The sequence below is a fragment of the Siphateles boraxobius genome, unplaced genomic scaffold (assembly GCF_051911475.1).
Source record: "Siphateles boraxobius isolate OS27281-9 unplaced genomic scaffold, OSU_SipBor_1 7, whole genome shotgun sequence".
NCBI lineage: Eukaryota > Metazoa > Chordata > Actinopteri > Cypriniformes > Leuciscidae > Siphateles > Siphateles boraxobius.
In genome coordinates this window covers 15,720,719-15,744,893 of record NW_027509197.1, presented here as the reverse complement: position 1 = coordinate 15,744,893, position 24,175 = coordinate 15,720,719, and the positions used below count along the sequence as shown (strand labels likewise).

General features: G+C 37.4%; 1 protein-coding gene across 1 annotated transcript; it reads left to right on the top strand.

Annotated features, from left to right (window-relative positions):
- Positions 1-1,266: 1,266 nt before the first annotated feature.
- tbx15 (T-box transcription factor 15) lies at positions 1,267-23,110 on the top strand. Its single transcript, XM_077216145.1, has 8 exons — positions 1,267-1,801; positions 5,765-5,972; positions 8,405-8,506; positions 10,922-11,093; positions 15,209-15,376; positions 15,978-16,042; positions 17,184-17,281; positions 20,222-23,110. The coding sequence occupies exons 1-8, from the start codon at positions 1,600-1,602 to the stop codon at positions 21,055-21,057; spliced, it is 1,851 nt and encodes a 616-aa protein (XP_077072260.1). The 5' UTR covers positions 1,267-1,599; the 3' UTR covers positions 21,058-23,110.
- Positions 23,111-24,175: the final 1,065 nt, after the last annotated feature.

The window sequence follows — 24,175 nt, the reverse complement described above, 5'->3', positions numbered from 1 at the left end:
TTAGAAATAAAATCGCACAGGCCAGATGTTTTAGGGTTTAAACTCGGGTTAAACTCAAGTAAGATGCGGTGTAAACGAGATAATGGGTGCAGCGCGGTGCTCCGACTACTAATTCGCAGTTAAATGTCTATGATGTAGTAGAAAGTTATCTGCATAATTTACTACTAGCGGTAAGGAAACTTTGAAAGTATTTTTTGTAAGTTTGTTTAGTATTTCTAAATATATTTCCCCTAAAACGTCTTAATTTGAAATGTAATTTAATTAAGCTATTCATCAGATTTGTTCTCGTTTATTAATCCAACTAGCTTTAAAGCTTAAATTAATTAGGCCCATTTTTTGTCTACACGATAAGCAAAACATAAATAAGCTACACGTTAATATGCTATTGTTATTATATTGTTATTCTTTGAACACAACAGTAGCCTATAGCCTAGTAATATTTCATATTAATATAGTAGCCTAATGTTATTAATTGTTTGAAACAATCTTGATGAATACATGAAACATAACAACGAAAATCATAAAACAATCAGCACTGTAGCCAAGCTATTTAAAAAAAAGGTAAAGGTAAAACCTCATGTTGAAGGTGTTTGTGCTTTGTGGAACATACGCACGTATGGTGATGATAGAGTAGGAGAGGAAATCTGTATTTATAAAAAACGAATGTTTTGCGGAACCTAAGGCCTAAACTTCAAGGGGAATCTATGGGACACTTATAAGTCTTAGACCAGTCTTCCATGTGGTATTTATCAAGTTCAATATTAATATCAGTGAATAATCGAACTGATAATAAAGTACATCAGCATGCAATCAAGCTTAAATAGACATGTCACTAAAAGAAAGAAAAATATAATTTTATGCTTACTAAATTTTAATAATAAGCCACCAAACTTTTTAAAGGTCAAATGTGTTACTTAACCATTCATTTTACGCTGACCCACCCAGACGAATGATAAAAACTTCTGACAAAAACTTTTACTATTTATCGGACTTAGCCTAATTTAGTTAGCCTACTACAAAAAAATAATGATTTTTTCCCGCTAATGGAACAAAAAACAGATGATTTCAGAACAGATAGCCATTTATCTGCTTGTTAAATCGAATGAGGTTAATTCACTGTAAAATGGCCATCTCCAAATTCCAGCTCACAGTTTCTCCACCATTATTTCCCTCCTGTTCCATTGGACAACATATTTTGGCTCTTTCCCTTCCTGCGTTTCCCATTGGTCGCTCTGGGTTTGACAAACAGCAAGAGGGTTGCCCTTAACGCTTCGAAAAAAGTTTTCCAGAAGTGAATATCAATCAGAGAGAACTCAACGACACAAAAAGAGAAGTAGAGAAGTTGGACGGAGACGCAAAACATCGAGATATATTAACAAACTAACTTCTCGGAAAAGATATTCAGCTAAAGTCTAATCGTTGGGAATGGATTCTTTTATTTTTAAGCCTTTTAAGGGCATACATTAGACTTGGGTTTGGATTACCGTCGTCACCGGAGACCTAAATCCACCCGATAAACATTTTGCGCGTGCGGCATTCCTGCGCCTGCCGCCCGGACGGAGTTTCTGTTTGTCCTCCGTTGGATTCGCAGTGGGAGAGATGAGTGACAGGAGACGATCCGCTGCCGCGCTGAGTTCACGAGCGCACGCATTTTCGGTAGAAGCCCTGATCGGGACAAACAAGAAGCGGAAGCTCCGGGGGTGGGAAGAAAAAGAACTGGAGCTGTCAATGGAGAGCCTCGCGAGCAACGAACAGTTGGGAGACGGCGAGGATCCAGCTAATTGTCTGGATATCGATCCGGGTTAGTGATGACATGGCAAACTGAATTACCATGCACTCCGTAAACATCCCATAACTATAACTTTTGACCGCATTTACAAACTAACGTTTTGCACTGCAATAAAATGTTTCATAGACAATTGCAGGCCTATGCAGTTGGACCAAACATCACTTTAATTCTATAAAGCATTTTTTTTAATAGCGAAACAGCAAACTGTGTTTTTTATTCTTAAATTACTTTGCACAAACTAGTTAAATATGACGTTATGTCAGGGAAATAATAAAAAAGAAAAAGTCAAACTAGAAATGTATACTAGCCAAATGAATACAACAACCGTGTAGAACTTTTCTAACTTTTCCATCAAGTAAAGTTGTTGTGTTTTAATTCAGACTAAGATGCAAGTGAATGAAAATTTGGTGATGCTAAATAGCCTATCGACTAATAGCGTCGATGTGAGGGCCTAACAATAGCTCAGTCGTGGTATTATGTTTTATTAGGTCAACAAAAGAGTGTAGCCTATATTATACAAATTAATTTGAAACATGAACGTAGAGTTTAAAACTACTCTGCAGATGTCAGTGTATGCATGCTAACCCGTCATAAAAGACAAAAGATAAGCGCTCTTGTGAGTTCACGCGAACAGGCGCTCAAGCACTGTTACTGTGTGTGTATTTCTCGGTTTCGTCGCTGTAGTTCAACTGTTGCAACGTTAGTCATCACTTCATTAGTCTCGCTTCAGGAACATTTGCCATTAGGCAGACCATTAAGTTCCGCACAACATCAGGCTGCTGCCTGATCATTCTGACATTGACGCCGGATAAATATTACTGTTCACCACTTTTTAAAAATAATGCTGAGCACAGACAAAAGTTAGTCAGGGTATAGCCTACTGAAACAAAGGAGCAGCTTTATTTCAGAGGAGGAAAACAATTGTAACAGGTAAGTAGCATATATAGTTTTCATTTTATTAAATTGTCAGACGGCTTTTTTATAGGCAAATGAACAAGATCTGAATTGATTTCTGAGATTATGCATTACAGGTTAACAGGTCACAGAAGGCCTGATTGTCCATAATGGATTGTAGGCTGTATTCAAATAAAATGTTGTCAATTTAAGCAAAAATAATTAAACATATTTCATATTTCATGTCGAATTGTAAATCATTGATGCAAATTAATCCCAAATCTCAAAAATATGCGTTTGCTTATAGCCTACCTTTAAACTTGAACCAATATTATGTTATGTAGGCCTACAGGTTGCATGGTAACTGTTTTGATTCAGATTCAAAATATTTAAATTATATAACATATTTAAAGTATTTCTCTCTAACTTAACGGCTTCATGTTTTTATTTAGCCAAACAGAGAGTTCATGATTAGAATACATCTTTGTTGATACACGACCAATGGGAATAGGCCTAGCTGGTGATACAAATCGGATTATAATAATAATAATTCAAAAACAACCCCAACAACAATAGCTACATTGTTTATATTAATTACGTGGGACAATAATTTCAGTTAATCTAAATACATTGATCACGATATTATCTTGCCTACGCCAAGCGCATCATACAGATGAATTGCTCATCTGTTCGAGACTGATGTCCTAAACAGACACGGATGACATGATTCTGGATTTGAGTACGTTCTTCTGACTCAGTGAACACTAATGGAAACATTTCTACGTCTTTGAGAAGCAACATATATAGTTCCAGGAAGATCCCATCTTGATTAAATTACAGAGGGAAAAATGACTCTTTAAAAAAAATCTTTTTAGACACTGGAGTGAAGTCTTGTTAATGGAGCAGTTTGCCAAGGCGCGAATCAACAAGAAGCTTTTATGTTTTTAATAATTCGTTTTAAATTATTTTTTTTAAATAAATAATTAACCAATCAATTTTTGACCGCAAAACAGCACGTTACGTGCTGTTTCCATCTTGGTCACCTTGAAAAATCGGGATTTTATTGCTTATTGTGCCTTTCACAAACTAAGACAACGTTCGCAATAAATAAACAAACAAATAGGCTACAAAAATGCGATATTTCCTTTCATGAATCATATTTCACGTAAAAACAAAGACAGTGTTTTCTGTGTGACATCAATATAGTAAGAAAGAAGTATATAACATTTAATGAACATTTTACTTTAAAATTGGACCATTGTGCATTTGGTTTTGATGTCAAAATCTCGGATTATTTGCATTATGTTTTTATTCAATACTTTAAAATAAAATATTCAATAAATAGGATACTGAATATTGCTAAAGTCTGCCCTTGTTAGATTTTTGTAGTTTTTCTAAATGGCGTTCGATGTCAATCAAACCACATTTTTACCCTTCGCTTGCATAATTCCCCGAGAGACAAAGTCAAAATGAAAGACGACAGATGTGTACATTTAAAGGGAGTCTTAATCTTTAATCTTTATTTTTATGACCTCCTTCTTACACGAGACTGAATGAAGTCCAGCAGAAACAGGTGGTTCTGTTCCTGGTGGATTGGGTTACTCTGCAATTTCATGCTTAGTTCGCCTCCGCCCCATAAAAAAATAGGTAATTTATAACTAAATCAAAAGAAGACAAAAATGAATTTGTTTGTTAAACTGGTTGGCTGCGGTATTAACGTGCAGACGAAAATATGAATCTGCTATTAGTATGCTAATACTAAATTATGTTTTTGTATTTGTTTAATTGCGTCAACTTGTGCCGTTTCCAATGTATTTGCATATGCATTGACTGTAGTCATAAGTTATTCCTCCGGGAAGTTGACTTATTTGTCAGCAGTGTTATAATGTCCAGGGTAAAGGTGACATTTTGTTATCTGTCTTATTTTGAAAGTATCCTTTGTAGTGTGTGCAGCTGACGGTGGTAGCTGGTATTCTTGTTGTGTTGTAATTCTGGCAGAGGGCATTGTGGAATGTCTCATTGACTGCAGTTCAGGAACGACAGCACATTGACGGGTTTGGAAGGAGTTGAGGACATGCCTGAGAGATCGCAAGAGAGAGACGATGGGGTTCATTACTGTAATTACGCTGATTGAATCTCTCATGAGCTTGATGAAAAGTCGAACTCTCTCTCTGACTCGGGCTCTGGGGCCCCGTGGCCTCGGAGGGTTCTGTGCACGGGGTGATGGCGGTTTGTCCTGGGCTGCTGTTCAGTCTCTCTGCAGCTTACGCTTGCACAGCCTCATTTGCATGGCATGTAGGCTACAGCCAAAACAATCCACCTCTTTTCAATGAGCCTGTGAAGGTTGCGTGATCACCTGAATAAAAAAATATGTAAATAGTCTAAGTCGATTTCTTGTGAGTTTTTTGTTTAACTCATTCGCACTCACCATGCTTTGCATCAGAGGCAAGGACTGAAATATCTCTACCTTTTCGTTTGTCTTTAATCGTATCCCTATAGAAGGCTGACGTGCGCACACGCTTGGCAATTTAAACGTTTTTTTAAAGTGCATGCTTTTTGTTGTAGTAGGCTAGTTCTAAACAATTTCATTGTAAAGCGCTTTAAATGCTTAAGTCAGACTACACATAGCCAATTTATATCCTGCGCAACAACAAAGAAAAAGGGCATAAATATCTTGCGATCAGAAAACGAAACGATATAACTCGTATTTTCATAAATCTAATTTTTAACCAACAATCTTATTATAATTACAATAGGGTTTGTCGTTGGGAAAAAATAATTAGTCTGTTGCTACACGCGTGTCCAAAATCATCATACGATGTAACCTATTTTCAGTAAACAAAAATAAATATTCGGCAGCCAATGTGCTGAATCAGAGTTTCCACATTATTTTATTTTGCTATATATATATATATGTTATTTAACATTCAATGGCCCATGACGGTCTGAGTGAATCCAAGACGTTATCCTTTAGCCTACGGCTGCAGGTGATCTGGTTCTGCCGCTCAATATTATCAACGGTCCTCCCGAGGGCTCCTTCCTGCTGCTGGCGCTTATAATGGTTTAATTTGCCCGGTGTAGATTCGGAGGCCAGCCCGGGCTCTGACGGCGAGGGGTTGGCGGAGAGGACGTCCTGCTCGTTCGGCTCCCCGGCGGACCTGACCTCTGCCGCCTGCGACTCTTCACCACCAGCCTCTATGGAGGAGATCCAGGTGGAGCTGCAGTGCGCTGACTTGTGGAAACGCTTCCACGACATTGGTACAGAAATGATCATCACAAAGGCTGGAAGGTAAACCTTTTATGACATGTAAATTCAGACAGTAGCAGCATTTATTTTATTCATATGTAGGCCTTACCAAATTTAAACAAAAATAACCCCTTTTTTACATCTTTGGTATGATTGTTGGCAAAACTAGCTTTGCATAATATTTTATTAGTATTTCTTCTAAAAATAAGCAGTTAATAACTTTAATAACTAAAAAAAAAATAGACCTAATGAATAAATCAGTGTTGTGTAACCAACATGCAACAAGCCATTTTTTTGCCACGAGCCAAAAGAAAACAATTAAACAAAAAGGTAATTATTATTATTATTATTACTATTCGTTATATTTAATCAGGCTATATGTTTTTACTTTTTTTATGAGTTAGAGATTTCATTGTGTTTTTTAAAATTAATGATATTGATTAAGCAAAGGTTTTTATATCTTGATAACGTTGAGGACTTTTTTGAAAATAGCCTACACATTGAAGTTGTGTAGCTAGCGTGGTTTCAACGTGCAAGCAACGCATTTAAATATTTTTACTGTTGGTTTGGCCTACACAACTTTTACATTTTTTTTTAAATTTTCAGTTAAGCAGATGATCAAATTGACATTTTTAAATAAAAATGTATTAAAACAGCTATTAGGCTACATTTCAATTCTAGTCATTTTATTTATTAAAATTCGAACTTTTGACATTGACCCATATGTCTACAAGCACTAGCCTACCCCTACCCCACCCCACACCCCACACCACACACACACACACACGCACAACCGCGCAAATAAACTCAAGGTAACATAGCATTGTTTGGCCGAAGGATGTGACTGCGCGTGGGGACTGAAAACACACTGTTTTGGGGTGCTAATGTGTTACACATGGGGGCAGCGGTCACAAACCACAACCTAGCAAACTACGCTAGGGCTATTCCACTACATTACTAAACCCTATAACGGTGGGCGAAACGGCACAACAACAACAACTGTTTCTAATTAATATATTTGAAATATTTGTTTCGTTTTCTTGCTCTTTTGGGCGTCAATTACAGCCCAAACGGAGCATATAACTTAACCTGCACAGTTCACAGTAAGACCTTTCGCTCCGCTTTTTTTCTTCTCAGGGGGATTGCCAGGTATTTCCTTGCCATTTTTACACTTTACGATCAAACCAACATGATAATATGTCTCCATTTAATAGCGTAATTCCCTGTTTTAAAACACAGGGTAAACGTGTAGGCCTACTTATACTTCCTGACTGCACTGGGAGGCTGTAAAGAGCTTATTAATAGAACTATGTTTTGGCTTATAGCTAAAAAAGAAAAAGAAAAAATGGTCCTCGTTAAACGAGCCCATGATGCCCATGACAAATTATTAGACATCTTATATATATATTTTTTTTTACATTATTGTGCAAACATTTCGTTAATTATTTCCCAAATTTATAGACAATAAAGTGTTTAAAATGTGCTTTGGTAGACATTAAAAGGAAAAACAGTAAAAAAAAAAAAAGGAAAAAAATGTGGATCTAAATTCTAAAACTACTATTAGCCTATAGAAATTTCTCCCTCAATAACATTTTATATTTGCTTGTGCCTGTTTTCATCATCAATAGACCCTTTCTTCAGATTTTTCGCACTGCAGTAAGTACAGCAATTTTTCTTTGGAACAGTAAACAAATTTTTTCTTTGCACCTTAGCCCTTTATCAAACAAAGTTACTTGTGTCCAAACTATTTAACATTTTATAGCCTACTATAGGCTCCTCGTTTGTATATGTTTAGTCAAAAATGGAGCCTGAAATAATAATTCCTCTGATTTGAACGCGTGTAACACAACTTCATGAATAGCCCGTGTATTTTATGCCCTGCTAATAATAAACCTATAAATTTAGAGGTGTAGGGGGGTGGAAGTGAGCGACCAGACACTTTTCTCTCATTATGAATAAAGAGATTTATGACGTTAAAATGAAAAGACAAAGAAGTTGCTTTTGAAGTGTAAAATGAGGAATTAGCCCAAATGTCTTTTTAGACATGGCCCCTTTTGTTCAGTTTAGCTTGTTTGAACTTTTTATAGACATTTCTGAGTTCTTTGATTCGTCTGCTATTCTTTCTTTTACACATCATTTTAATTGACAAAAAGGTATCTAAATCCTGCTAATCCAGCAAGTCGTGATACTTTCAAAAAATAATAATTACAATACTTATTTTATTCAATTTTATAATGTTGCATTTGTTTTATGCTTTTGTTGGTGGTATATTTCAATATAATAGACATCACTGTAACACATGCTATTTTTTACACATTTAATTCATTGACTGTCTTATTTACATTAACTTTGCTTTTTGTATCAATATTTTTATTCTCTTAAAAAATAATAATAATTGTCAATGACATCACTGTTTATGCAATTGGACTTGTTCAATGAACACATGCGATAATTTAAATTATTTTCTGTTTCAGGAGAATGTTCCCTGCTATGAGAGTTAAAATCGTCGGACTGGATCCACATCAACAGTATTACATTGCCATGGACATTGTACCAGTGGACAACAAGAGATACAGGTAAGCGCAGAGGGTGTAGTTCTGTTTGCATGCAGTGAGTAAAGAGGAAAATAACAAATTTGACTGGACATTTGTCTATAAACTGGAAAACTGAACCCTCTTGAAATGGGGTGGGAGATTTCCATGAATATGCAACACTGACAGCAATCCTGACAGAGTTGCTGTATCAGCCTTGAAGGTGGTGTAATGTATCCCTGTGATTTTGCTCTCACCATGACGACTTTCCATCACACATGCTTACAGAAAAGCTTTACTTGAATACAACTAAAGCCTGCATGCATGTACGGCTTGCTTTCGTGCACTTGTCCTTTCCATAATTACATGTGCCATGTTTCATTACAAGTTTGTTAAGAAGTCTTCCCAAATTAAGATGATTTTTATTTAAGAGAGGCATTATGATCAACATGCAATAGGTTAGCTCTCCTTGTTTCTTCCTAAAATCACTATAAATCAATAAACGCATCTGATTTCTGTTTATATTCAGTGAAACTATTTGAGTTGTGTTTATGCTTTTGTCCCATGTTTGAAAACAGAACTGAAAACGACTGAAATCGGAACGTAGATTAGAGGCAAAAGAGGATAGATAGGTTAGATAAAATGTGCTTCTGTTTTTCAATAATTTTTCTCTCTAATTTTTCTATATTTTATTCTTTAGAAAGGTAATGATTAAAAATAAACCAATACAAAACATTGTGGATGTAACTATGTTATTTACATTGTGACACTTAAGTGGACAACACGATAATCTACCAGTTCATTTAAACTGAGATTAATGTAATCATTTACTGAAAAGAAAACCACAGCCATTTGAGGACTGGCCCTGAAGACAGCTATTTAGAGCCCCCAAATATCATGGAGGATTTTAGAAGCCAAAAGATCTTGTAAAATTAAATAGGATTTTCTTCCTGGCTGGGGAATTTACCACAAGGCTTTGCTAGCGGAGCAAAGAGCTGTCACTGGAATGCCTCATGTGTCTCGAGGGCTCGGGTCTGGAAACGCAGGCTTTATTGGAATTTACTCACTTTACTTAGGCGCACTGCCCTTTTTAAGGGACATAGAGTTTGTACTAGACTTGTTAAATCTTTCTTTACGTGTTGCTTGAATTACTGTACTCTTTAATGTGGGCATTCGGTATGGCTTATATTTGAGAGAAGAAGTAGGAAAATGCGGAGCGCCCCAGATTTTTGGATCCTTCTTGGAGGTTCTCTCTATAGCTAAATTCACAAATATCCTACGTGCGCTGGTCGCCTTTGTGTTCCTTTATCTAGGTGTTGGCCTGTTTGTCTCTTATTTGTTTTTGTTTTTGTCTATTTGCAGCTGTGTTGTGTGTATGAGAAAGCACAAGCATATCTGTAATGAACTACTAGAAAAATTGGTATGTGCAGATTCGTTTTTAACCTTTTTATTTTGCTTCTGTACTTGACTGAAGGGTCCTTACATTAATAATAACGCCATTTTTGTATGTAAATGTATGTAAATACTTATGCATGTGTACACTGTGTACTGCATGTGTTAAATATTGCTGGACTCTAATGGGCAGTCGCTCCACCATCTGTCCAAAAAGGTGTCACATAAAGTTGGATCTTTATTGATTGTGCTAGTGCCAGATGGCAGATTTATGAAAGATGAAAGAGGGCTAATCAAATTTCCAGTCCTTTTTGGTCTTAGGTTTCCCTTTTCTTTAACACTTTCCCTGCTACATAGAGCATAACCCTAAACAGCACTCCAAACAGGAAATTACAAAAACGCCTGGCACTATATGCGTATGTGTGCAAGGGACAGACAACGTGTGAGTGTTTGTGTTAAAGCACACATGTTTTTGTACAGATATGTTCTTGGCTTTATAAATATCCCAAAAAAATCCAACAGATTAATACCTTTGAATGTGCGTGGCGTGCACGTGTGTTCATGTCCGCAGTAGTGGGGTGCTCTGGGAGAGAATAAGACAGACACAGAAGATGTTTAATGCTGCCAAGCAATAACAAAAAGGGCCGAAATGAGAGTTTTGTCCATATTTGAGAGTTGGGTGATGAATTTGGCAGCGGCGACGCAGTTAAGCACTTTCAACTGTGTGCATGGCCTGAACTAAAGGCATCCAGCTGTGTCTCAGCCAGCTGATGGGAATGCCCTGCAAACAACACTTTAGGAATGCCTAAAAACACACATCAGAATGTTCTTAATGCTTAACATTAATTATGTTAATGTTAACATACTTTTACATACCATTTATTATTATTTGGAGTCCAAAACAGGTTTAATAGGATACTATGCTCATCTTGAATTTGTATGGTCTATTTGGATTTGACAGATATCCAAAATTTGGATGTGAGAGCACATGAGTAATTTTATGGAAATAATAACACTCATGGGTCACTGGAAAAGAGTATCATGAAAGTCATGCGCATATTTTTGCAGGTATGTGTATCACAGCTCAAAGTGGATGGTGGCGGGAAACGCAGATTCCCCAGTGCCGCCCAGGGTCTATATCCACCCGGATTCACTGGCTTCAGGAGACACCTGGATGAGACAAGTGGTCAGCTTTGACAAACTCAAACTCACCAACAATGAGCTGGATGATCAAGGCCATGTGAGTGCACATTTGATTACAATGGATGATGTCAGTATTTATATACATTACATACATGCTACCGTTTAAAAGTTTGGGGTCAGTCAGATATATATTTTTTAAAGAAATTAATTATTCTCGTCAACAAGGGGGCATACTGTCAAATGTGACAGTAAAATCATTTATTTAGACATCTATTTAAAAATAAATGCTGTTCTTTTGAACTTTCTATTTATCAAAGGACCTTGAAAAAAATGGGTTCCACAAAAATATTAAGCAGTTTTCAACATTGATAATAACAAGAAATGTTTCTTGAGCAGCAAACTAGCATATTAAAATGATTTCTGAAGGATCATGTGACACTAAAGACTGGAGGTAATGATGCCAAATTCAGCTTTGCATCACAGAAATAAATTATATTTGATGAAAATACATTCAAAAAGATAACTGTAAATCACAAAATTTGATCAAATGAATGTAGCCTTGATGTGCATAATATACTTAAATCTTACTGACCCAAAGATTTAAAGCCACCAACACATCAACAAATGCAATATTTGCACATTAAATGTCTGCGTTTGAGTTAGAAGACTGCATACACCTGCTTATCCACATTTCTGTATTCAGAACATACACTAGTTGATGAATAACAACCCCAATTTCCCCCAAAGACATCTGTATATTTTCTCAAGCAAGAAAACCATTATTCAGTGTATTCTCTAAAGCACTGGCAAAACTGGAAAAATAATGATTTGAATGTACTTGACTGATATTCCCCATGCATCTGTGCTGAACAACAGCTGAATACAGCGCAATGTAGGTGCATGTTATTGTTTGGAAATGTATTTATTTTTCCCCCAACATAAATGAATTGTTTTCAAGTATGTCCTCCAGATCTTTAGTTTTTGTGTCCAGTGCATCTTTTCTCACTGTTCAAGTGTGACTGTGTTGTGGCTGGCTCTGGTTTGCAGCATTGTGCTGAGGGAGTGAGTGCACAGGGATGGTTTTATTATCAGACCATCAGATGACACTCTCATCCCCAGCACGTTTTGTTAGGTTGTCTTGGTTATGTATCATCGTAGTGATAGTGACTTTGAGAAATGAGGTGATGCGTCCAACTTTATCCAGAATAATGAGACCCACAAGATAAATGTGCTTAATTTTCTTAGTATGGTTTTAAAGGCTTAGCCCTCATGTTTTGTTTGAATGTTTCCTCATGTTTGGAGATTGACTGTGTTTGGGGTCCCAGAGAACCCCGTGTATAAATATAAAAACAATATTAGTAATTTTGAAAAGAGCTATTATTGTCCAGTTGGATTATTTTAACTCTCTTAATCAAAACCCAGCTGGCAGATATTATTCAAGCTGAATGCCTGTTTTACCATAAGGTTGATTCACTCAAATGTGATTGTTATGCAGTTTAGTATAACATGTTTTTGCTTGGGGTCTGTAAGCTTATGTAACAATTCTTGATTTTTAATTAATTAAACTTATTCAGATTTTAATTGTTTGCTTGCAATGAAATTGTCACCCTCATAGCTTTCTTTATAGTCAGTAGCAAATTTCTCAACATAAAGCAATGATTTTGTCAATATATTTTATCTATTTATATCTATTATTAATTTTCTTGAAGCAGATGTTGTTTTGATTAATGTGATCATCCACTTTTAATGCATCTTCCCATGACTAGTAGAATGGTGCTGTAAAGTCAGCAGAGAGAGGAAGTATAGAATAATTGCACGTGGCATGCTGCGTATTCCTTACCATAAGATACAGTCTATCTATTTAGATGCAGGGTTGGTGTGGGTAAAATAGTTGCCTTAGGCCACGTCTGCAAAGTTCGCTACTCTACTGGCATCTCCTCTGCATATGGGGGTGTTTTGATTCGAGTCACTGATGCTATCACTCGAGGATTCTGACAAATGTAATAACAAATGGGTGTTACAACTGCAGCAGGCTGGTGTTATTTCAGGAAGAGGAGAGGGGACTTTTCTTATACCACAACCTCGTAAAGAGAGACTTTATTTTTTTGTTCGCCTGGAGGGCGAGCGAGGGCCGGAACTGAAGTTAACCCTGGAACGTCCTGTGTGGGACCTCGCCGCCGTGGAATATATGAACCTCACGTTCCTCCTCCTGATCAAAAATAATTTCGATTGCAGTTTCATTGCATAGCGGATTTAAATATTATTACTGTAGAATAAGGGGCTGCTTCTACTTCAATATTAGAATAAATGTGTGTATATATACAGTGGATAGCATAAGTGAACACACCCATGGTAAAGTTGAATAAAAAGAGGAATAAAAAAAATCATCTTTTGGAAATTGAGCTTAATGCCTTAATTTAAAAAATGAGGAAAAATCCAACCATGGTTTTATTTCAGTTAGGCTAATAGCTGGTATGATTTGCATTGAGAGATGATCTTATTGAAAGTACTCCATGCCAATCTCTAGGTATGGTGGAGGGAATGTGATAATGTGGGGCTTTTTTAATTCCAAAGGCCAAGGGAACTTTATCAGGATGCATAGTATCTGGGATCCATGAAATAACTGGCCTTTGAAAATAAAAATCTGCCTGCCTCTATGGGAAATTAACATAGGGGTGTCCTGACTTATGCAAGCTGTATTTTAAGGAAGAACATTTATTTATTTACGATACATTTATCATTCACAAAGAAAATTGGTGTCCTTAAAGGTTGGATTTTTCCTCATTGTTTAAATTAAGGCATTAAGATCAATTTCAGAAAGATGATTTTTTTATTCCTCTTTTTAGTCAACTTTAGCATGGGTGTGTTCACTTATGCTAGGCAGTGTGTGTGTGTGTGTGTGTGTGTGTGTGTGTGTGTGTGTGTGTGTGTGTGTGTGTGTGTGTGTGTGTGTGTGTGTGTGTGTGTGTGTGTGTGTGTGTGTGTGTGTGTGTGTGTGTGTGTGTGTGTGTATATACACAAAAAAAGTTAGTGACAACATGTTTTTACATTGCTTTAACTTGTCAAAATAAGTTAAGCAATTTTCAACTCTTTTTGTAAGTCATGCAAGATTAAACAAATTTTTTTTAAAAGTCAGTTTAATGTAATTTTAGTTTAAATGACTTAAACATCATAGTTGATTTACTCAAATTTAAGGCTGCAACTTTTTAGTTCATATATATATATATATATATATATATATATATATATATATATATATATATATGTATAATATGTATGTATATATGTACTGTATATGTACATATATATATGTGTGTGTGTGTATGTATATATATATATATATATATATATATATATATACATACACACACGCACGCACGCACGCGCACACACACACACACACACACACACACACACACACACACACACACACACACGCATATGCACACTTATTTTATACAATGTAATTCTAAAATTCTAATTGTGTGTATATTCTGTTTGTGTGTGTGTGTGTGTATGCGTATATATGTGTATATATGTATGTGCATACACAAGTTTTGAAACTTTAGTTGTCATTTGTTGTTTGGATCAGCAAAGTGTAACTTTGTCAACTCCTAATGTTTAATTTTTGTGCCCCGATATCACCTTGAAAAATTCCTTTTTGGACCCAGACAATATTCTCAATCCTGAATATCTCTGATCTGTGGAATTACAGCAGTGTGGCTTTGAACACTTCCTCTATGTAGTCGGTCTTCATTGAGCTGGTGTTGTCTGGCCTTGGGCAGCATTGGGCTCTCCTGGGCTGTGCATTTAGATTGGATAGAAGGGGGAGCTGGAATATTAAATTTACTGTTATCAAGCTGTTTTGCAAAGGCCTCTCTTCTCTTGCCTGACCTCCTCGGTTGCGGTGGACCCAGGAGACGCACACTGACACTGGGAGTAATTAGAAACAGACTAAGGGCCGGAGGGAAGGCTACAGCCTCCGTGCTCTGACGCCAACACATCGGTGTGAGATACTCACCCTCGAGCTGGCCTGATTCATATCTCATAAATATGTGTACACACTGTGATACAGCATGTTCTCATATTGGTCCAAGCAGCTTTGATATTCACAGCCTCATTATGCCACTGACATTTAATACATACAGCTGTGTAAGTGCGCTCTTGTGGTTGTGACAGAGTAGCTGATGATATAACTCTCGTTATTTCTAGATCATCCTGCACTCAATGCACAAGTATCAGCCCCGTGTCCACGTGATCCGAAAAGACTTCAGCAGCGAGCTTTCTCCAACCAAACCTGTTCCTACAGGGGAAGGAGTAAAGACGTTCAGCTTCCCAGAGACCGTCTTCACTACGGTCACAGCCTACCAGAACCAACAGGTCCATTACTGACTGTCAGTGTATAGCACCACTGTGACTATGAAATGCATAGTTCAGGTCTTAATAGGCATAATACAACTTAACAACTAGAGATGTGTTCAAATAAAAATTATAGCCAATAATTATTTTCATGTTATGTTCGATATCAAAATTATAATATCACTAAAACAAACACTGAAATCAATAGTATTATTATACAAGCGAATTTAGGCATCACAACGCTATAATTTTCAGTGTGATAAATGGAAATACATTTTTAGATTGGCTGAAGATTACATTTAACAATGTTATTATTAAATTATTAGTTTTATTATTAATTATTAGTATAAAAAAAAGATTAGCCTTAAGTGAGTTTTAATATATATATATATATTCCAATAATATTCACATAACAATAAATAAATAAAAAATATATATTTTGACCAGTAAATAATATAGTGCTAATATTTTGTGCATCCCAAAATAAAACCACATTATGCTTCAGTTTCAAAAGGAAAACATTGAAAAAAAGACTTGATGCTATGATGAATATGTGTTTGATGTGTCTGGCTGTCAAAATATTATTAAATGAGTCTGTTTTGGACTTCTTCTCTTATAACAGATTACCCGTCTAAAGATCGACCGCAACCCATTTGCCAAAGGATTCCGGGACTCGGGGAGAAACAGGTAGATTTTCAGGAAATCTTACCCTTGCTCTGTATTGTCCATGCTGTGTGTGCAAATACACACATATCTCAGCAGTGTCCTTTCATATGGATATGAACCCCAGGAGATCCCTCCTAATTCCACATCCTGCTACATTAAAATCACTCCCTCATTCAGCTGCCAAGAAAACCTGGTCGATCTGTGATAAAGCGTTCTGATTGAGGGCAACGGAAAGAAAAATGCCTCTCTTTCCTTTTCTCGCTTTTTCAACTCCCATCCCTCAATCTCGCCCACCCTTTCACTCGCCTTTCTTTCCCTCTCCCTGTATTTCCATGCACTTCCCTGCTCCGTCTATATAAGATGCGAGTCAGAACACTGCGAGAAAGTCTGAGACAGACCCTTAGCACATGAAAGCACACTTCCATCTGGAGAGTATTATCGGCACAGATATTTGAGACATCTTTTTTCATTTTTCAAACAATAGACCGCCTGATTTATGAACTAGCATTCGATTTTCATTGCAGAAAATAGAGATGAAAAGATTATTTCGGGAGTAAGATAATATATATAGAAAACGCTCTTGCCCTCTCAATAAAAATGGTCAAAATTTGGTATACAACAAAACAGTTGATCTGTCACAAAGTAATCACAGTTTAATTTATGCACTGAATTCTTCTCATGCTGGTTTACAAACCGCAGATTAAGTTGTAATGTCAGCTTTTGATGATCGGTGGAATCAGTTATGCTTAACCAAGATATAAATAAATATTTTAGCTGTGATATTAATGGGAAAAATCTGTCATTTGGTGAGCAGTATTTGGATTCAGTCTCAGCCAGTGCTCGAGTCATTAGAGCGTCTCACTAACAAGCAGAAAGGAGTAGAGAATTACTGCCTGTTAAGCCGCACGGCGAGGGCTGATGCAGGGAGCGCTGCAAACAGGAGTAAATCACGAAGGGGACCCATGTACAGAGCAGAGATGAAACATCACCAAGATTTATGTGCACAGTAAAAACCTGCTCTTTTTATGGGCTCCAGTTTCCTCAAACTCCCCTTCTCTTTTTCTCCCTTTTTTCTCATGTGCACAATCTGACCGTCACACCTGTTTTCTCTGCCATTTCACGTCTCCTCTTCCGGCTTTCTCTGTCACTATCTCTTGTGCAGGACTGGGTTGGAGGCAATAATGGAGACATATGCTTTCTGGAGACCTCCAGTGAGGACGCTGACGTTTGAGGACTTCACGAACATGCAGAAACAGCAAGGTATGTGCATGGTCCCTGTGGCTGGAGATGTTTATAACATGCCTACTTGAATAACAGAGGCTTTGCATTTCAAAATATTGCTTCATAAATCATTTTTAAAGTTACTGTGTGGCCACAATAATCACATTCCACAGAGGATTTATGAATGACTCTAAGCTTGTAGGGAGCTCGGCACTGGGTGGGACGAGTTGGACAAATGTGAGGTTGTCTATATATCTGTTTGACAGATCAAATGTTATTTCACTTCCTCAGTCCCTTAAAAGAACAGTTCACCCTAAAACCATATTATAGCTTTATATGAAAACGAGGCCAAAATGCATTAATTATATAGAAAAAAACCATATATATATTTAAATATTTCAAATGTAACATTCATTACTAAAAGTAAGTAGTAGTGATTTTAAAATAAAATAATTCAGTCGGATCTTTTTCAATCTGCTCACTAATCGAACTGATCCAGTTCTCCAGTTCAACTCAAGAAACTGATTAAGCGCACTATTTGAGCGACATGAACACAAATTAATAATAAAATCAAAAGAAATGTCTGATAGTCCTCCATTACACAGTCGCTATTTACATTTCATATCTGTCTGTAAACTGTTGCGTTACCAATGTAATGACTGACACGTTTGTATTACATTCCAAAGAGGTTTATTATCAGCCTCACACAGTGGAAAATGAAACCATATCCATACTGGCCGGCACGGTGGAAAAGCGGCTATTGATTCAGTGATCCAGTAAAGTAGTATCCAGTACCATTTAAGAATTATCAGTGAATAACATCATACATTTCAGCCTGTTTCTCACACAGAGCTATTGAATGACTTCAGAAGACTTGAGCACACTAGGTGTTTCGACCACTTTTAAAATATTTTAAGGTATTTTTGTGTTTATTTTGAAGCTTGAAATGTCATGAGAGTGAATTAATGATGACGGATTTAATTGTTCAAAAGTAAAAGTCCTCCTGTGAATTTTGCTGTGACTGATGTCTGATTGCTAAAATCATCTCTTTAACTCACTCTCTTACTCATAGCTAGTTATTGTCCAGATGATCAAATGCTGATGTAACTATTTCTTTCTCTCGTCATAGGGTCAGAGTAATGTGAGCATGGTATTTTGTCTGAGTAGACATCTGTTTGTCATCACAAACTTCTCAAAACAGATTAAATGTTAATTAAAGTTCTCGCGCGGCTCGTCGTGTTCATTCCCTCCACCCTCACCCCCACAGCCCAAACTGATTGCCCTCAAGAAGTACATGCAGATCTATTGGAGTAATTAGTTGTTCTCGAAGCACTGCTGAAGCCTCTCTCACCCCAGCCTGACAACAGGGGGAAAAACATGACATCACCATGAGGTCTTCTTTCCCTTAGCCAACAGAACAGAACCATGTTGAGTGAACCAGAACTCGACTCAGCTGTATTATCGGACACACATGGAGCTTGCCCAAGCCTCAGCCAAGAGAGTTCTGAATTATTTAGTTTCTTCCCTGTTCCGAGCCATAGACCAGACTACATTTTCAAAACAACAAACTGAGTGCTGGCCAATTTTTCATTAATAAAGATGTGTGGTAGATATTACACCGCTATCATTCAGTTCCATGTGTTTTACTTAGTCACTGTTAATATGTGCCAGTGAATTTTTTCCCCTCTATGAACATATGCCCAAATGCTGCATGTCATACTGAGAGAAAAAGGCCAGTGTTCTGTTGACCAGACATGCATATTTACAAACTCAAGCCAAATTTGAATTCGACATTTGTCACAGTTCCCTGAAATGGTTTTAGCTGCCAAGACATGTAATGAGATTTTCATACTGTGCTTAACCTCTGGTTATCACCTCTTTAAACCCTGCTTTTAACCCCAACTTCTCGCAAAGTGTGTGAATTTCGGTGCCAGATGTATACAGTGTGAAACAATGCTGTACAATGCAGCACTTGCCTCATTAAATATTTTATCATATTGTATAGTCAGAAAAACTTTTACACACTGTATTTTGTTTTGATGTTTAAGGGAAAATCAAAATGTCAATGACAGAAAATGTGTTTGTTGGAGTGAAGAAGAGTGTTTTATTGTTATACTCATGGTCTGAAGTTTATTGAGGTAAAACTGAAGGGCACTATCAGGCATATATGATCCCAACTGATGTGCAAGAGCGAGGCAAGCCATTATTTAAACAGGCTGCATACTGTGTCCGTCCAATCAATCATACTGACAACGTAAGACTGCAAAGAAGAAAGTTAGTTCGGGTTCTGTTAGTTCAGTTTTTAGAATGATCTGGTGTTTACAGTTTTAACTATAAAAAATACCTTAAAGAGATAATTTCACCTAAAAATGAAAATTATTATTTTTGTCATTATTTACTCACCCTCATGTTGTTCCAAACCTGTATGACTTTCTGTACTCTGTGGATCACGAAATAGGATATTTATAAGAACTGTTTCTGTCCATAAAGTGAATGTGCCCAAGACACCCCACTGGCTTACACTGTATGGACAAAAAACACTGACATTTCACAATATATTCTTTTGTGTTCCACAGAATAAAGTCATACAGGTTTGGAACAACATGAGGGTGAGTAAATAATGACAGAATTTCCATTTTTGGATAAATTATCCCTTTTAAATTTTTTTAGAATAGCACTGTGGAGATGCGCTCCATTATGGGTTAATTTGTGGCACTTGTTGCCAGGTTTGAACAGGCCTCTCTTGTAACCAGATGAAATGCTCTCCCTAAGGAGCCACAGTGACTGCTTGTGATCCATGGGATGAAATAAGAGATACGCTCTGTGTGATTGTTGGACAGTGCGTGTGTTTTCAGAGCTGGCTCTGTCTCAGCGTTCTCCTCTTGAGTGTGCACTTATTCTTCATGCATAGGAACGTGTATCCACAGTGTGTCTTTGGGGTTTGGATGTTTCTGAATGTTTGCTGACTGTGTTTTTCAGGAGGGAGCACTGGCACCTCTCCCACTACCTCCAGCACTGGCACTCCATCTCCCTCCGGAGCGACACACCTTCTTTCCCCGTCCTGTTCCCCTCCTACTTTCCATCTGGCACACAACACCTTCAATGTGGGCTGCAGGGAGAGCCAGCTGTGTAACCTGGGCTTGTCCGAGTACCCTGCATGTGCCAGAAGCAACATGGCTGCCCTGCAGGGCTACGGAGGACTGGCCGACGGCTCCTACGGCCGCCTCCAGACCACAGGAGGCACTGTAACCTCCGCCCAGGCTTCCGATTCCTTCTTGCCTCAGAGGACTTCCTCTCTCATCCCTGCAGGAATGCAGGGAGGGGCTCACGCCTCATTGGCTGCTGGTAACAGCAGCGGTTGCAGCGGCGGGGGTAAGATGGATGCGTATGGAAGTCAGCTGGCCTCTTTTCCCGCATCCCAGCTACAGTACGTCATGCAGGCAGGGGCGAGCTCCGCCTCTGGGTCATCAGCTTCATCCAGCTCATCCCCGTCCTCCTCGCATATGTTCTCTGGGAGCCATCATCACGTGCAGCAGAGCACATACAACGCCTTTTCCCTTCACAATCCCTACAACCTGTATGGATACAACTTCCCGGCATCACCACGCCTGGCTGCCAGCCCAGAGAAGCCTCAGGGTGGCTTATTGTGCTCTTCCTCCTCTGCCGGAGCATTTGCCGAACGCCAATACCTGTCCAACAGCGGTATGGACAGTATGCACATGATCGGCAACCCCGCGGGCAGCCAACAGGGGGCCGGCAGCTGTGATGGCCGCCAGTATGGCTCCTCTTCACAGATGTCCATGCACATGGTTTGAAGTGCTTGAAAAAGTTAAGTAAACCAAAAACAGATAAAAACACTAACAGCTGCTGCAGTTTTTTGCTCAGCGTTACAGGGTTTTCAGAGTTTTATTATTCAAAATGTCTGATATATTGGCATGAGCATTTCACCATCGTGACATTGGAGACACCAGCCGTTCAATATGGACTTATTGTCATCTCATTGCCTTATAACTCATCAGACTAAAATGGAGTTAAAGTGTTACCTGTGTTCATCTGTTACATAATATACCATCAAAAGCAAATGGATATACAAGCTAAAAATGACTCTTCAAACTCAACTGTTGTTGTTGCTGACCCGCTGACCTCAAAGATATGTAAAACTGAACTAAGTCAAAATGAGGTCCGATTTTTAGAAGATGGATTCTGGTGAGGATTCATATTTGGTGCAATAATAACAGCAATAATGGCCCCATAACTGTCCAACATTAACAGAGACATCAGCCGGAACTAAACATATCCTCAAAACTGTGACGAATAAATGTTGTCAGTATGACATTTTTGTTGTTGATAATATACAATGCTTGTCATAGAGGTTGCGATACTATGTTGGAAACTGACCGACTCTCTCAGGATGGCAAAGTTAAATCCTCCTGTAATAACAGGGTCTCTGTGTGTTTCTGACAATCTGTTACTAAAATGCTGAACCTTTGCCTATTGGTTTGGAAATGGCTTAACCATATCCTGAGTGGAACATAAACATATAAACAATAGTGAATGCACGTAAAGCACATAGGGTTTAAATTGTTGTGTGGATAAAAACCATAGGAAGACAAGGTAATTAAGGTATATGCTTTGGAGTGTTTGTAAATGAAAATATTTAAATGCTAAGCAATTATATGGCCAGTGGATGTCGAATTCAAACCAGTGTGGGAGGAATGAACAAATGTTGTTTTAGGCTTTTAAGGCTGTAAATACAAGTGCCAAGCACATAAAGCTCATTAAATAAACATTATAAGTCCTCTTTATGTTTCTTGAAAGAAAAAAAATCAAGCATGTTTTGTTGCTTTTGGTTGTGGTTTTGAAATTATATCATGCAGTATATGATGGATCAGAAATCAAAAATAATCACAGATCAAAATATGGACCTACAAAACTGAATATTTATGTAGCCTATATTTGAATAGTTCAATAAATTAAAAATGTGTTAATCCATACAAGTATTTTTATACAGAAAGCAAGAGGATCTAAATGAAGTTCTAATCCTCACAATCTGAAAACCATTACTAGTCCTAAAAAAGTTTTTACTAATCAAAATGCAAATCTATCTCATGCACTCTTATTTCCCCCCTTTATTATAACCATGGGCTTGAGATAAAGAGAAACTGAAAAAATTATTTGAAAGTCAATATGTGTAAAAATAAATGTGTAAAAACAAAAAGATTGATCCTGCTGTTCTCTTTGATATAAAGAAGAAAGAGAAGACCATGTGGCTCAAATTCATCGTTTTCACTGTGGTGATGCATATAAATATGCCACCTGTTTAAAGAGATCGAATGGGGCAAGAGGGAGTGGGAAGAGAGGAATATGTTAAACGCTGGATGTGGGTAATTTTTACATATCTGGTTTTAATATGTCTGATCTTAATACGTTTACAGTATTTATGATGACTTCTCTCATGTCTGCTTTGGTCCTCATTATCCCAGCACAGACTTCATTTATTTAAAAGCCCAATCAGCATCTATTACATGGATGTCTTCAGAAGTGAGTACATTTTTTTCTCTTTCTCTCTGTTCCTCTTTATTTTTCTTCATTCGCCGATCACATCCCATCATGTGCTTCGTTCCAGCCATGAAATATCATATTTGAATCATCAACAGAAAGTGAACAGGCTAGAAGACCGTGATGACATCTCTCTGTATTAGAAACACCTGTTTTCCAAGTCCAGCTCTGGTAATGACTGGATATGCAACTGAAGATGGCATGATTTCATAATTTGGCACATCACCATCTGTCTGGACATTTATTCCAATAATTATGCGCATTTATTTGTTTAGTACTTAAAAATAAAAGCTCTGCCAAAATTTCAAATCTGCCTGTCCTCTGTAAAAGTGAACCTTGGCCTCTCACACCCCGAATGGACAGGTAGGGCCTACATTTAGGAAATCTGAATGTAGAAGTGTAAAGGGTAAAAATATAGATAGCCTAATAGAGAGATTTCATTCATATATACATTGCTATGTTAGCCTACATCAAAGATCTAGTCTATCTGTGTTGTTTTAAGAAAATAAACCTGAATAGCTTGAATTCTCTTTCTTTTAACACATTTTTACTATTAGTATTTAATAATTCATTTTGGCAAGATATTGACCTTTAACAAATGTTATGCCATTCCATCAGCCTGATAGAAATCAGTGCAGACAATTCAGTCTGAAAGAATTAAAAAGGGTGATGAAAACAAAGATGTTTAATTGGGAACATGGAAGTGTCCGCACAGCTGGTTTGAAGTATGGCCATGTAAGATACGATTTCTGGTAAACTATTGCCCTCTTGTGTTTCTCTTCCACATGATTCAACCAGCACTAAACTTGTTATTTCAGTAAATAACTGATGTAATGCTCCTGCCTTTATGTCGCAGTTACAGCACTCTTATAGGCTACAAACATGTGAATTTTTGTTTACTCATTGCAGAGTAGCCTAATGCATTTCACTCACACACATATAGGCCTATGCATGAAGAAGAAATGGTTGCAGTAGGCTACCTAACACTCCTATCTGTTATCTGCCTCTTTGACGGTGCTGTAAATAAACAAATGCTTTTTTTAAATTTCTTGCCCGCTCTGCTTTGCTTAGATTAGCTTTTCATTTCTGATCCTTTTCTAATCGTGTCTTCTGCCTCACTGCCTGCAGACTTTGTAGGCTACATACTCAAACAATGTTGGAGACCTTTATCCAATCAGATTTTGTTGCGTCACTTTTACAAGTAAAATATGTCGATCTAAGCTCCACCCCTTCAGGACTCGGATATCTCCAGCATCTAATTTCAGATTGTAATATTTATTAACCAATCAAATTGTTTTATTTTGCACCTGCTGGGTGCCTTTCTCAGGCCTCTTTTCTTATTTCCAGGGGGATTTTTTTCTAACTATGTTCTAT

Bases quoted from the DNA above. Each gene is read 5' to 3' on its own strand.
- tbx15 (XM_077216145.1), top strand. From the start codon at position 1,600: ATGAGTGACAGGAGACGATCCGCTGCCGCGCTGAGTTCACGAGCGCAC. The intron at 5,973-8,404 runs GTAAACCTTTTA...TTTCTGTTTCAG, and splicing joins ATCATCACAAAGGCTGGAAG to GAGAATGTTCCCTGCTATGA. The intron at 15,377-15,977 runs GTCCATTACTGA...CTCTTATAACAG, and splicing joins CAGCCTACCAGAACCAACAG to ATTACCCGTCTAAAGATCGA.